The 14,453-nt window shown below is 47.5% G+C and overlaps 1 protein-coding gene across 1 annotated transcript; it reads right to left on the reverse strand.

Moving 5' to 3' along the window:
• Nucleotides 1-390: 390 nt before the first annotated feature.
• On the reverse strand, nt 391-13,962 carry LOC311147831 (renin-like). Its single transcript, XM_084184635.1, has 9 exons — nt 13,803-13,962; nt 13,279-13,432; nt 13,012-13,135; nt 12,757-12,875; nt 12,343-12,539; nt 12,112-12,234; nt 9,875-10,019; nt 2,113-2,211; nt 391-790 (listed from the first exon to the last, which is right to left on the reverse strand). Exons 1-9 carry the CDS (start codon nt 13,877-13,879, stop codon nt 629-631), a joined length of 1,200 nt encoding a protein of 399 aa, XP_084040761.1. The 5' UTR covers nt 13,880-13,962; the 3' UTR covers nt 391-628.
• Nucleotides 13,963-14,453: the final 491 nt, after the last annotated feature.

The following is a 14,453-nucleotide window of genomic DNA, read 5'->3' on the forward strand; positions in this document are numbered from 1 at the left end:
GGCAGGGAATATGCAAATTAAATACTGTAGTATTTACTATAGTGAAAATGTTTTTGTGTTTTTGCACTGTTTTTGCGGACGTTACTGTAGTATTTACTACAGTGTTTCTTTTTCAGATAATACAGTAGTATTTACCATAGTATTCTGCAGTATACTGCAACATTCTATAGTAAGTACTACACATGATTGAGGGATACTACAGTGTGTAGTACAGTATACTACAGTTTACTACAGAATTCTATAGTAAGTACTGTAATATTCTATAGTAAACTAGTATATTTTTTCATGTGGGTGCCCCACTCCTAAAAAAAGACGCTTGTGTTTCTGCGGTCGGTGAATTAAGAACACTATGTTTTCTGCTTGTTTTTCCTATGATGACAAACACAGCCATTCTGATAACATAGAGTGCAAACAGAATTCCTCGACTGCAGACTACAAGAATATAGACATTTCCATTAAACAACCTTTATTCTTGTTACGTCATGACAATGCAGATATGAGGTCGGACATAATGCTATTACATGAGGATTGTTTAAAAAGAAAAGAAATAGAGGCTGATAGTATAAGACAGTAACAAAGAGTAAGAGCAAGATAGAGTGAAAGCTTGGTGGCTAAGTGGAGGATCCTGTCAGACTGCTGTGGCGAAGCCTATGCGGTTGTTGTGACGGTCAAACTCTGTGTAGTAGCGGGCGATGAAGTTGGCTCCCAGGATCCAGATAGGACCAGTAGGGGGCGGCACATCCAAACCCCTAAAGGTCACACTACATATGTCCTCTCCAAACTGAGATTGCTGCAGACACAGATAGAGTTCAAAACATCTTGGTAAAGATTTCCATAAATATATATTTATAATGCATTTATAATGCAATGTCACAGCTATAAGTAAGGGGTAATCAACGAGGGGCTATGCGTTCCATTTGCAAATAATGAACTACGTGGACGGTATGTTCCACAACGCGCTTGCGGAGTGGAACTAATCTTCCACGGAGTTGCATAGAGCCCTGAGTTGATTATCCCTTTTATACCATGGCTATAATTGAACACATTTGCCACTAAGATGTGTTCATTTGTAGGTAGAAATGTCCCAGAGTGCAGTATAACTGCAGTACACTGTAGTATAACTGTAGTTAGTGTGCAGTATAACTGCAGTATGCTGCAAATACTGTGTCGAAAAGAACACCTTTTATTTACTGCAGTAATTTTGCAGTGTAAGTGTAGTTAGAGTGCAGTATAACTGCAGTTCAACTGCAGTTCAACTGCAGTACACTGCAGTTATTCTGCAATTACTGCGTCCAAAATACCACTGTCAACTGCAGTTACTGCACTTTTACTGCAGTTTTAAAACTGCAATCTTTTTTTGTAAGCGGTGTTCAACATCCATGAAGTAGCTAGCAAGTTTACTACAGCAGTTGCCTTGGTAACCAAGCAAACAGACTTGCTAGTTTAGCTAACCAAACAATCAGTCCTAGCTTGCTATTATGAAAATCAAATTCAACAATGCAATAACGTTAATGTTTTCAATTTGACTTTCTTTCTGTCATGGTCGTTGAGAGATGGGTCAGACCAAGGTGCAGCATGATATGCGAACATGTTTATTAAACTGAATACACACTGACAAAATAACAAACGGCAACGAAACATGACGTCGGAAGGATATACACAAACAAGATCCCACAACCCAGGCAGGAAAACTGGCTGCCTAAGTATGATCCCCAATCAGAGAGAACGAGCGACAGCTGCCTCTGATTGGGAATCACTCCCGGCCAAACATAGAAATACAAATACTAGACTCTAAACATAGAATCTAAACAGAAGACTCACACCCTGACCCAACCAACAAGAGTTCTCTCGATCAGGGCGAGACACTTTCAAAAGCAGCTCAAACATAGAACGTGTAAGAATGAACTAGCCATTGAATTCTAACGTGCTGATATACCGTGCGTTTTAGGGAAATAATGCACGTTCTAGAATACCCTTCCAGCCAATCAAAAATGAGTATTCAACAATGCCATGGAATAAGCACAAAATAAACATGAAATAATAGCTGCAAAGGTATAAATGACAATCGCCCTGTACCTGTATCCCAGTCATGCTCATTTCCATGTTGCTTACCCATAAGATGTAGTCCTCTTCGGTGAGGGTGTACTCATGGCCTCCCAGTTGGAAGGTAACACTGGGTAAGGACTTCACCAGGTCACAGTTCACAGTGTACTGAAAAGGGGACAAAGAACACAGCTTAGTCCACACCAGAGAGGTATTCAGAAAGCCGGATTTGTGACTTAAGGAGATTTGTCAACCCAGAACTTGTGCAAACTCAGAATTTCCGGCTCCAGAAAGAAAGCTTGAAAGATAGCCTGATCAGACACCATAGCAACGAATGCTCTGAAGCAAACCAGCTACCTACTAGGTTAGAATGATCTTAGCCTATCCTGGTGAATAAATACGGGACTTATCCGCCAATTAGATTCTTGTTTGTCACTATGGCCTGTCCTTTCTTGGAAAATCCACTTGACATCGGAGCCTACATTGTTACAATAGGAATGAATTATTGGACCTCGAATACATCCTTTAGATCATTCAGAAGAAGTTATTTTTGAAAGTTATAATTTTTCAGCGCAATCACTCATATATCTGGTCAATTTACTCAACCAATATAAAGCAAATGTAACCCAACGCTGTTTCACTTTGACTGCTATACAAACTCTGTGTATTGCTTAGTGATTTTTTTGCCACTGGAAGTTTCCTGTACAATGTGGGCGATGCTGAACTATTTGGCAAGGCAACTGTGTGTAGAGCTATAAGAAGAATCTGCCTCGCATTGAATATATTTTTTAATGTCTTTGTTGCATTCCCTGGCCATCAAGATGTCCATATAATCAAGGAGGACTTTTTACAGTAGGCTGCGGTCAGTTGACTGCCATTAATGCTTTGCTATTCTCAAATTAATAAACATAGGCAACATGATAAAATTGATAAATAGCCTAATTCATCCTGCAGATTTTCCCAACGTTATTGGTGCTATAGATGGGACATATATCCCCCATTCAAAGACACTCTAGACAAAATATTTTCACAGCATAAACAAACAGGTAGCTATTGAATACTGTAGCCTACACTTTTACCATACCAAATCATTTTCAGAAACAGTCATTCAATTCAATGATCTTGTCACGGTTTCGGCCGAGGCTGCCTCTCTTCCTTGTTCGGGCAGGCTTCGGCGTTCGTTGTCTCCGGAATACTAGCTGCCACCGTTGCATGTTTCTATGTTCGTTTGCTTTTGTCTGTTTGTTGTGACACCTGTTATCGTTTAGTGTAATTAGTGTCCTATAAGTTTCTCGTTGTGTTTGTCTAGTGTTGTGTGTGATTGATTTATTTCTGTCGTGTGTTTGCTTGTAGGATTTACTTATTCGCTCGGTTGAGCTTTACTCCACTGTGTTGGAGCGTTTTGCGCACCTGTGTAGTGCGCCTTTTGTTTTGTCGCCTACGTGCGTAGTTTCGCCTTCGGGCAAGTTTGTTCGATTTTTCCTTGTTGGAAATTTCACTAAAGTCTTTTGGACTATACTTCGGTGTCCTGCGCTTGATTCCACCACTACACCCACCTACAGCATTACTGACAAAATCACACACCTTCAAGAATGGAATCAGCAGGAGCCGCAGCAGCCCAGGCGACGCTGGAGGACAGGGTCCGTGAACAGAGTGACCAGATCCTGCAGATGGGGTCCGCACTGCAGGAGGTGATCACCACCATCCGAGGCTGGGGGACTCCTCCACCGCCATCCTCTCTGCCAGCACCATCGGCAAGTCAGCCCATTCCCGCTCCTGAACCCAGAGGAGTTCGACTCTCGCTCCCGAGGGCCTACGATGGGACCGCGGCCGGGTGTCAGGGATTCCTTCTCCAGGTGGAGCTTTACCTGGCCACCGTGCACCCGGCGCCCTCGGGACATGAGAGCGTGTCCGCCCTGATCTCCTGCCTTTCCGGGAAGGCGTTGGAATGGGCCAACGCAGAGTGGAGGAGGATCGACGCGAACACCATCACCTACGACGAGTTCTCCCGCCGCTTCAGGGCGGTGTTTGACCATCCCCCGGAGGGGAAAGCGGCGGGGGAAGAGGAGTGCCCAGGAGTTCGCCTTAGAATTCCGTACTCTAGCGGCGGATGCAGGGTGGAATGAGCGGGCTCTCATCGATCACTACAGATGTAGTCTACGCGAGGACGTCCGTAGGGAGCTGGCCTGTAGGGACACCAGCCTCTCGTTCGACCAGTTGGTCGTCATGTCCATCAGGCTGGATAACCTGCTAGCTACCCGCGGACGTTCCGAGGGGGGTCCGTCCATTTCACCCTCCAGCGCCTCCGAGCCGTGCCCCATGGAGCTCGGGGGCGCTGGCGCTAGAGAGAGGAGGGGTCGGCTTACGAGGGGGTCCATCTCCTGCACCAACTGTGGTCGGGGAGGACACACCGCGGCTAGGTGCTGGGGTTGGCCTCCTAGGGGAGAGGACGACAGGTCCCGCACTGGGGAGTCCTTCCAGGTGAGTAGGCGCCCCACTCACCCAGAGCTCTCTGTTGCACATTTCTGTATACCTGTGCGTTTTCCACAGGTAGCACCTCATTCCCAGCATAAGGCGCTGGTAGATTCAGGCGCGGCTGGGAATTTTGTTGATAAGAAGTTTTGTTTAGCCTTAGGGATTCCCCTTCTCCCTGTTGATGTCCCTTTCCCCGTTCATGCCCTAGATAGCCGTCCGTTGGGTGCGGGCTTGATCAGGGAGGTCACTGCGCCACTTAGGATGTGTGCGCAGGAGGGTCATCAGGAGATGATTCAGCTATTTCTGATCGACTCGCCTGCGTATCCGGTGGTGCTGGGCATGCCCTGGTTGAGTACCCATAACCCATCTATTTCGTGGCAGGAGAGGGCTCTGATGGAGCGGTCTGCCCAGTGTGTGGGTCGATGTTTGGGCGTTTCCGTAGGGGCTACCTCGGTGGAGAGTCCAAACCAGGTGCCCGCATTGCACGTTCCCCCTGAGTATGGGTATTTGGCTATTGCGTTTAGTAAGTCGAGGGCGACGCAGTTGCCGCCCCATAGGCAGGGAGATTGTGCAATAGACCTCCAGGCAGGAGCTGCGCTCCCACGGAGCCATGTGTATCCTCTGTCTCAGGAGGAGAAGAAAGCTATGGAGACTTACATAGACGAATCTCTGAGACAAGGATACATACGGCCTTCCACTTCCCCTGCGTCCTCGAGTTTCTTTTTTGTGAAGAAAAAGGATGGTGGGTTACGCCCGTGCATCGATTACCGTGGTCTCAATCAGATCACGGTGAAGTACAGTTATCCACTCCCGCTGATTGCGACCATGACTGAGTCATTGCATGGGGCGCGTTTCTTCACTAAATTAGATCTCAGGAGCGCGTACAACTTGGTGCGCATCAGGGAGGGCGATGAATGGAAGACAGCCTTTAGTACCACCTCGGGCCATTACGAGTATCTTGTCATGCCATACGGGTTGATGAACGCTCCGTCAGTTTTCCAATCATTCGTGGATGAGATCTTCAGGGACATGCAGGGGCAGGGGGTGGTTGTGTACATAGATGACATTCTCGTGTACTCGCCTACCCGAGTCGAGCATGTGGCCCTGGTGCGCAGAGTGTTGCGGAGGCTGGTGGAGCACGACCTGTATGTTAAGGCAGAGAAGTGTCTGTTTTTCCAGGAGTCGGTCTCCTTTTTGGGGTATCAGTTGTCTGCGTCAGGGGTGAAGATGGAGGTAGACCGGGTGTCAGCCGTGCGTAATTGGCAAACAGCAACCACTGTGAAGGAGGTGCAGCAGTTTTTGGGGTTTGCGAATTACTACCGGAGGTTTATCCGGGGTTTTGGACAGGTGGCAGCTCCCATCACGTCTCTTTTGAAGGGGGGTCCGGTGCGTCTGCAGTGGTCTGCCGAGGCGGACAGGGCGTTTGGGAGGCTGAAGGACCTGTTTACCTCGGCCCCGGTGCTGGCGCATCCGGATCCCTCTTTGCCATTTCAGGTAGAGGTGGACGCGTCAGAGGCCGGTATAGGAGCCGTGCTTTCACAACGGTCAGGCGCGCCACCTAAACTCCGCCCCTGTGCTTTTTATTCCAAGAAGCTCAGTCCGGCGGAGCAAAACTATGACGTAGGGTACAGGGAGCTGTTAGCCGTGGTACAGGCCCTAAAGGTGTGGAGGCACTGGCTTGAGGGGGCTCAACACCCTTTCCTCATTTTGACGGACCACCGTAACCTGGAGTACATCCGGGCAGCGAGGAGGCTGAACCCTCGCCAGGCAAGATGGAATATGTTTTTGACCCGGTTTACATTTAAGATCACGTACATCCCTGGGTCACAGAACGGTAAGGCAGATGCACTGTCTCGGCGGTATGACACGGAGGAGAGGTCCGTGGAGCCCACTCCCATACTGCCGGAGTCGTGTCTGGTGGCACCGGTAGTGTGGGAGGTCGATGCTGAGCTCGAGCGGGCGTTACGCACCGACCCTAGTCCACCGCAATGCCCGGAGGGTCGGAAGTACGTTCCGCTCGAGGTTCGGGATCGATTGATCTATTGGGCTCACACGTCACCCTCCTCTGGACACCCTGGTATCGGCCGGACAGTGCACTGTCTTAGTGCCAAGTACTGGTGGCCCACGTTGGCAAGGGATGTGAGGGTTTATGTTTCCTCCTGCTCGGTGTGCGCCCAGTGTAAGGCGCCTAGACATCTGCCTAGGGGTAAGTTACTACCCCTGCCCGTTCCACAACGACCATGGTCTCACCTCTCGGTGGATTTCCTTACTGACCTTCCTCCTTCACAGGGGAATACCACTATACTGGTCGTTGTGGACCGGTTTTCTAAGGCCTGTCGTTTGCTCCCCATGCCGGGCCTTCCTACTGCCCTGCAAACTGCCGAGGCACTATTCACCCATGTGTTCCGGCACTACGGGGTACCCGAGGATATTGTGTCTGATCGAGGTCCCCAATTTACCTCCAGGGTCTGGAGAGCCTTTATGGAGCGGTTGGGGGTCTCGGTGAGCCTCACCTCGGGTTACCACCCGGAGAGTAATGGGCAGGTGGAACGCGTGAACCAGGATGTGGGTAGGTTTCTTAGAACATACTGCCAGGACCGGCCGGAGGAGTGGGCAAGGTACATTCCCTGGGCCGAGATGGCCCAGAATTCCCTACGCCATTCCTCCACTAACCTAACCCCTTTTCAATGTGTGTTAGGTTACCAGCCGGTTCTGGCACCTTGGCAGCAGAGCCAGATCGAGGCTCCTGCGGTGGATGAGTGGGCGCGGCGCTCGGAGGAGACATGGAACGCTGCACACGTCCACCTGCAGCGGGCCCTCCGTCGTCATAAGGCGAGCGCCGATCTCCACCGCAGTGAGGGACCGGTGTACGCACCTGGTGATCGAGTCTGGCTCTCTACCAGAAACCTGCCCCTCCGCCTGCCCTGTCGGAAACTGGGTCGGCGGTTTGTAGGGCCATTTAAAGTCCTGAGAAGGTTGAACGAGGTGTGTTACAAATTACAACTACCTGTTGAATATAAAACTATTAACCCCTCGTTCCATGTGTCTCTTCTCAGGCCGGTGGTAGCTGGCCCACTCCAAGAAAGTGAGATCAGGGAGACTCCTCCGCCCCCATTGGACATCGAGGGGGCACCGGCGTACTCCGTGAGGTCCATCTTGGATTCGAGACGTCGGATGGGGGGTCTCCAATATCTAGTGGAGTGGGAGGGGTACGGTCCGGAGGAACGGTGCTGGGTGCCGAGGAGAGACATTTTGGACCCGTCTCTCCTGACGGAATTCCATCGTGGGCACCCGACGCACCCTGCTCCGCGTCCTCCTGGTCGTCCCCGAGGCCGGAGTCGGCGCACGTCTGGAGCCGCGCGTCAAGGGGGGGGTACTGTCACGGTTTCGGCCGAGGCTGCCTCTCTTCCTTGTTCGGGCAGGCTTCGGCGTTCGTTGTCTCCGGAATACTAGCTGCCACCGTTGCATGTTTCTATGTTCGTTTGCTTTTGTCTGTTTGTTGTGACACCTGTTATCGTTTAGTGTAATTAGTGTCCTATAAGTTTCTCGTTGTGTTTGTCTAGTGTTGTGTGTGATTGATTTATTTCTGTCGTGTGTTTGCTTGTAGGATTTACTTATTCGCTCGGTTGAGCTTTACTCCACTGTGTTGGAGCGTTTTACGCACCTGTGTAGTGCGCCTTTTGTTTTGTCGCCTACGTGCGTAGTTTCGCCTTCGGGCAAGTTTGTTCGATTTTTCCTTGTTGGAAATTTCACTAAAGTCTTTTGGACTATACTTCGGTGTCCTGCGCTTGATTCCACCACTACACCCACCTACAGCATTACTGACAGATCTTCCTTACTTCTTTTGTCAGATGATCTGTGACTCCCATTGGGTTACAACTAAACAACACACATTGTTGCCTGTGTTGTCATGAAAAGCACTCTATGAATTCAATTAATTATTATTCATCCTACATAGGCTATGGAATGGGCCTAAAATTGCAATTGTGACATAGGCTGCTACAACTTACATATTAGGCCATAGCCTTGACACTTAATATAACCAATGTTGCAATAAAAGTGCTCTATAAAGTGAAAGCATTATTATTAATCACCCATGTGTGTAAGCTAGGCCTATTAGATATTGGAAACGTGCCACTTCACTTGCGCACTTACCCTGTCTGCAATTTTCTGCCAGGCTCCCTCTCTGGCTTTTGCTGCAGCGGATGTATTACTTTTTTTGGTAAATATGTGAACATATTCATTGTATGTTGTTACAATTGTTTCTTGTTCTAGAAATGTGAAATATTGGGCTCTGTCTTTTGACTCCATATCTAACGTTTTTTTCTGTCATCGACATGAGGACCTTTTTGAATGTTGCCTGCACGTGCCAGTTGTCAGATCAACCAATCTGCGCTTCGCTTAGCCTAATAACTTAGTCGAGAAGCAACCATTCTGGAACCAAGAAATCCTGGACTCCCTCATCTGGTTAAGACAAGACGGATATGTTCAGGAAATCCTGAATTTGTTAAACCATCTTTCTGTAATACCCCTCTGAAGATAAGATAGATAAAGGGACAATCTGCAGTTGCTACATCTATTTTTGGACTTATAAATTAATGATTTGTAGGCCCTACCCATTGATTCTTGAAACATTTGACTTATAAATGCCTCATGAGCTTAGTTCAAGTGTCATATCCCATCAGAAGCCAAAATATAAATTTGTTTTAATCCAATGTTTGTAAACAAAGTAAATGTAAATGAACACTGCATAGACTCAAAACATGGTTAAAACTTGAGCATGGTTACATTTCTCCAGCCACATCCCTCAGCTTTTTATGGAAACTGTGTTGGGGAAATGCTTTGTTATTGTTTCAACTGCGGATTGCCCCTTTAAGAGACGGTTCAGGTGATAAAGATCTATGGCTGAGGGGATTCGATTAATCTGGGCCGGCGTGTGAAAGTTAATTGCATTAGTTTTGAAACAGGGCTGCCTCCCGGGCATGAGCCAGATGCCCCGTTCAAAGCCCACGGAGAAGTCAGCTCAAAATAAAAGTGATTTAGGAGCATGTGGAGTAATTAGTAGGATTTTGTGTTTTAACATGCAAAAGTGATTGCTTTTGATTAAAAACCTTTTATCTGCCTTCCCAATGAAAACTAGTTTGAAAATTCTAATATATGTTTTATGGAAAATAAATGTGGTATGTTTCTGGACGATGCACAATGCTGCCATGTTGACAACATGACCATGCGGCGCAGATTACTGTTCGATTTGAGAAGGGCGCTCCTCCCGCACCGCTTTTGCCAGTTCACGTCACGGGCCATAGACTGGTGCCCCCCGGCATAATTGAATCTGCCCAATTTGCGATGTACATACCCCTCCCTCTGCCAGCTCTGTGGCTCCAATGGTCTTCATCAGCACAGACACAGAGGAGGCGGGGCCTGTGATGTAGGAGGAGCCTGTGTCAATCACAGCCGTGCAGCCCTCCTTACAGAACAGCCTCTCCTCCCCCACAGACACCCTGGTAGAGAAGGGGGGGGACAAGAGGGGGAGAAAGAGAATTACACACACCACACACATACATACAGTGTGGGAAGAAAGTATTTGATCCCCTGCTGATTTTGTACGTTTGCCCACGGACAAAGAAATGATCAGTCTATAATTTTAATGGTAGGTTTATTTGAACAGTGAGAGACAGAATAACAACAAAAAAATCCAGAAAAACGCATGTCAAAAATGTTATAAATTGATTTGCATTTTAATGAGGGAAATAAGTATTTGACCCCCTCTCAATCAGAAAGATTTCTGGCTCCCAGGTGTCTTTTATACATGTAACGACCTGAGATTAGGAGCACACTCTTAAAGGGAGTGCTCCTAATCTCAGTTTGTTACCTGTATAAAAGACACCTGTCCACAGAAGCAATCAATCAATCAGATTCCAAACTCTCCACCATGGCCAAGACCAAAGAGCTCTCCAAGGATGTCAGGGACAAGATTGTAGACCTACACAAGGCTGGAATGGGCTACAAGACCATCGCCAAGCAGCTTGGTGAGAAGGTGACAACAGATGGTGTGATTTTTATAAATTGATTTGCATTTTAATGAGGGAAATACGTATTTGACCCCTCTGCAAAACATGACTTAGTACTTGGTGGCAAAACCCTTGTTGGCAATCACAGAAGTCAGACGTTTCTTGTAGTTGGCCACCAGGTTTGCACACATCTCAGGAGGGATTATGTCCCACTCCTCTTTGCAGATTTCTCCAAGTCATTAAGGTTTCGAGGCTGACGTTTGGCAACTCGAACCTTCAGCTCCCTCCACAGATTTTCTATGGGATTAAGGTCTGGAGACTGGCTAGGCCACTATATTAATGTGCCTCTTCTTGAGCCACTCCTTTGTTGCCTTGGCCGTGTGTTTTGGGTCATTGTCATGCTGGAATACCCATCCACGACCCATTTTCAATGCCCTGGCTGAGGGAAGGAGGTTCTCACCCAAGATTTGACGGTACATGGCCCCGTCCATCGTCCCTTTGATGCAATGAAGTTGTCCTGTACCCTTAGCAGAAAAACACCCCCAACGCATAATGTTTCCACTTCCATGTTTGACGGTGGGGGGTGGTTTTCTTGGGGTCATAGGCAGCATTCCTCCTCCTCCAAACACGGCGAATTGAGTTGATGCCAAAGAGCTCGATTTTGGTCTCATCTGACCACAACACTTTCACCCAGTTCTCCTCTGAATCATTCAGATGTTCTTGGCAAACTTCAGACGGGCATGTATATGTGCTTTCTTGAGCAAGGGGACCTTGCGGGCGCTGCAGGATTTCAGTCCTTCACGGCGTAATGTGTTACCAATTGTTTTCTTGGTGACTATGTTCCCAGCTGCCTTGAGATCATTGACAAGATCCTCCCGTGTAGTTCTGGGCTGATTCCTCACCGTTCTCATGATCATTGCAACTCCACGATGTGAGATCTTGCATGGAGCCCCAGGCCGAGGGAGATTGACAGTTCTTTTGTGTTTCTTCCATTTGCGAATAATCGCACCAACTCTTGTCACCTTCTCACCAAGCTGCTTGGCGATGGTCTTGTAGCCCATTCCAGCCTTGTGTAGGTCTACAATCTTGTCCCTGACATCCTTGGAGAGCTCTTTGGTCTTGGCCATGGTGGAGAGTTTGGAATCTGATTGATTGATTGCTTCTGTGGACAGGTGTCTTTTATACAGGTAACAAGCTGAGATTAGGAGCACTTCCTTTAAGAGTGTGCTCCTAATCTCAGCTCGTTACCTGTATAAAAGACACCTGGGAGCCAGAAATATTTCTAATTGGGAGGGGGTCAAATACTTATTTCCCTCATTAAAATGCAAATCAATTTATAACATTTTTTACATGCGTTTTTCTGGATTTTTGGGTTGTTATTCCGTCTCTCACTGTTCAAATAAACCTACCATTAAAATTATAGACTGATCATTTCTTTGTCAGTGGGCAACCGTACAAATTCAGCAGGGGATCAAATACTATTTTCCCTCACTGTATATGCAAGTGTACCTGCACTGACCGACAGACAAACAGAGAGATACAGATAACATGCACACAGACATATACAACTTTCCCATCTCACCCTTTCATGTTGACCTCCCATTTTCCTGCTTGACTGGTGCCCATGTAGTTGAAGGTACCAGTGTAGTAACCTGGGTCTGTCCCTCCCAGCACTAGCTCTCCACCTGGTTTGTGCATTGGGTCTCTGAGAGAAGAAAAACATATTTTTGACTAATTCACAGATTGTAAATTTTTTTATTTGTGTTTGTGGAGGAATAATCTGTACATGAACAGTGATAGTGATATCTCCTACTTGCTGTAATAGACAGAGAAGACATCCTCCTTGAGGATGTGCTGGGACATGATGCGGTCGAACACGGGGGTGATGCCGTCGATGGCCACGTTGGGGTAGCCCATCCCAAGGACCCCATCAAACTTGGCAAAAATGAAGGGGATGGCAGGCAGGGCTGTGACCTCAGCAAACACCTGGACCACTGGGATGCCACCCACCTAGAGGAAGCACAGAGTAAGATGTTGATCCATAATACCTAGATAAAAGTTTTCCCCCGGTAAGATGATCCTACTGTAGATCAGTACTTATGGGCAATGTCGACTATTATTCCTAAATTCTTTCACAAAAAAGCACAATGAAGAGAAGTAATAGGAAACAGATTAGGAGAAAGGGAAGGAAGGTTGTTTCCCTGTAGAGGTGTTGCTTTACACTCACCACAACCACATCCTCACTCAGGAATCCCCGGACGTTTCCAGAGGCATACTGGATGGAGAAACCTGTCCCGTTCTCTATGTGTGTTCGTGATTTGGAGGCGTCATATCTGTTGTGGGTAACTGAGAGTTCAAAGGTCACAGAGTCATAATCGTCCGGGAACATCATCATCTCTGGTGAAGCAATCACAGGTTTCATGTGTGTGTGTGTGTGTGTGTGTGTGTGTGTGTGTGTGTGTGTGTGTGTGTGTATACTTACAGCAGGCAGTGTAGAGTGGGGAACAGTTAGAAGAAGGCACCCACAGGTTGGCTGAACCGGTGTCAAATACCACATTGAACATCTGGGCAGGAGAACCAATACTGATCTCCCCATAATACTGGGCCTGAGAAAAAGCGAGAAGAGGAAGCAATGAATCATTTACACCACTGAGTTTGGCACAGGCTTTGTGTTCTCTCATTTATGTACTATTCCAATGTCAATTGCATCTATGTGTGGTCAGTGCAGTGTGTGCAGGTGGTCTCTCACATCCAGGTAGTTGGTGAGAGGGGTGGGAGCGGTCCCGTTGCTGGGGGAAGGGTAATCTTTGCTTTTCAGGGCCAATTCAGCGAAGAACTGGGCTGGGGACACACCCATCTCATGCAGAGTCTCTCTTATGGAGGGCATCTTCTTCAGACTAATCCTGATCAGAGCGGACAACGGTAAGGAAAGACCATCCAATATAATTATAGATAGGGAGTGACCAGGGGTGGGATGGGGGTGGGGTTATACAGTCCAGCCTGCAATCATGGACCACTGGTGATATGGGACCATGTGTCCTCGTGTCTGTATGACATTGTTGTTTCTACAGCTCTGCCAAAAATACACATTCTCTATTGATTTAGTTAAGCAAAAGAGCCTGGTTTAAAGGGATAAAATACACCCAAGTATCCATTCAACCTCCTTTGTGTCTATTGTAGGTAACATTACACAGAAGGACCATAACACTGAGGACAATAACATATTGCAGAGTAGACTTCATACAGTGAGACATACACAAAGAAAAAGGTTACCTTCGTAAGGCATGGCTGGTGGTCATCGTCAGTGACAGAGCAATCACACACACCCAGCATTGCATCAGCAGGGCCATGGAGACTCTGAAGCGTGAAGGAGTGTACGGGCCGTGAGAAGATGCACAAGTTATCCTAGTCAAGTTATCCTAGTATCGTTCCTCCGGGCACACCAGTTGGTTGTATATCCACTCTTCTGAAAGATTGGCCCCTCTCTCTCTTTCTCTCAGTCTCTCTACTCTTTTTATACCATCTCTCCTTCACTCCTTCAATGAGCTTTGACCCAAAGGCCACTGGCTCCAGCTCTGAGCTTCCCTAGAACTGTCCACCAAAAACAACCTTCTTCTCCCCCCTCTGCCTCCCTCCCTCACCCAGCACTCCCCTGACAAACGGGTCCCAAAGAGAGATTTGAACTGTGACCCCTGGGAAAAGATTGGATACAGAAAGCAGGAACGTAAGGCTCTTGAGAGAGAGAGCTCTCTTGCCAGGCTGGGCTTACATCATACAGTGGGGGGGAAAAGTATTTGATCCACTGCTGATTTTGTACGTTTGCCCACTGACAAAGACATGACCAGTCTATACTTTTAATGGTAGGTTTATTTGAACAGTGAGAGACAGAATAACAACAAAAAAATCCAGAAAAACGCATGCCAA

The sequence above is a fragment of the Coregonus lavaretus genome (assembly GCF_964263955.1).
Source record: "Coregonus lavaretus genome assembly, chromosome: 20".
NCBI lineage: Eukaryota > Metazoa > Chordata > Actinopteri > Salmoniformes > Salmonidae > Coregonus > Coregonus lavaretus.

Bases quoted from the DNA above. Each gene is read 5' to 3' on its own strand.
- LOC311147831 (XM_084184635.1), bottom strand. From the start codon at position 13,879: ATGGCCCTGCTGATGCAATGCTGGGTGTGTGTGATTGCTCTGTCACTG. The intron at 13,433-13,802 runs GTAACCTTTTTC...CGCTCTGATCAG, and splicing joins ACCAGCCATGCCTTACGAAG to GATTAGTCTGAAGAAGATGC. The intron at 12,235-12,342 runs GTAGGAGATATC...TTCTTCTCTCAG, and splicing joins TTCTCTGTCTATTACAGCAA to AGACCCAATGCACAAACCAG.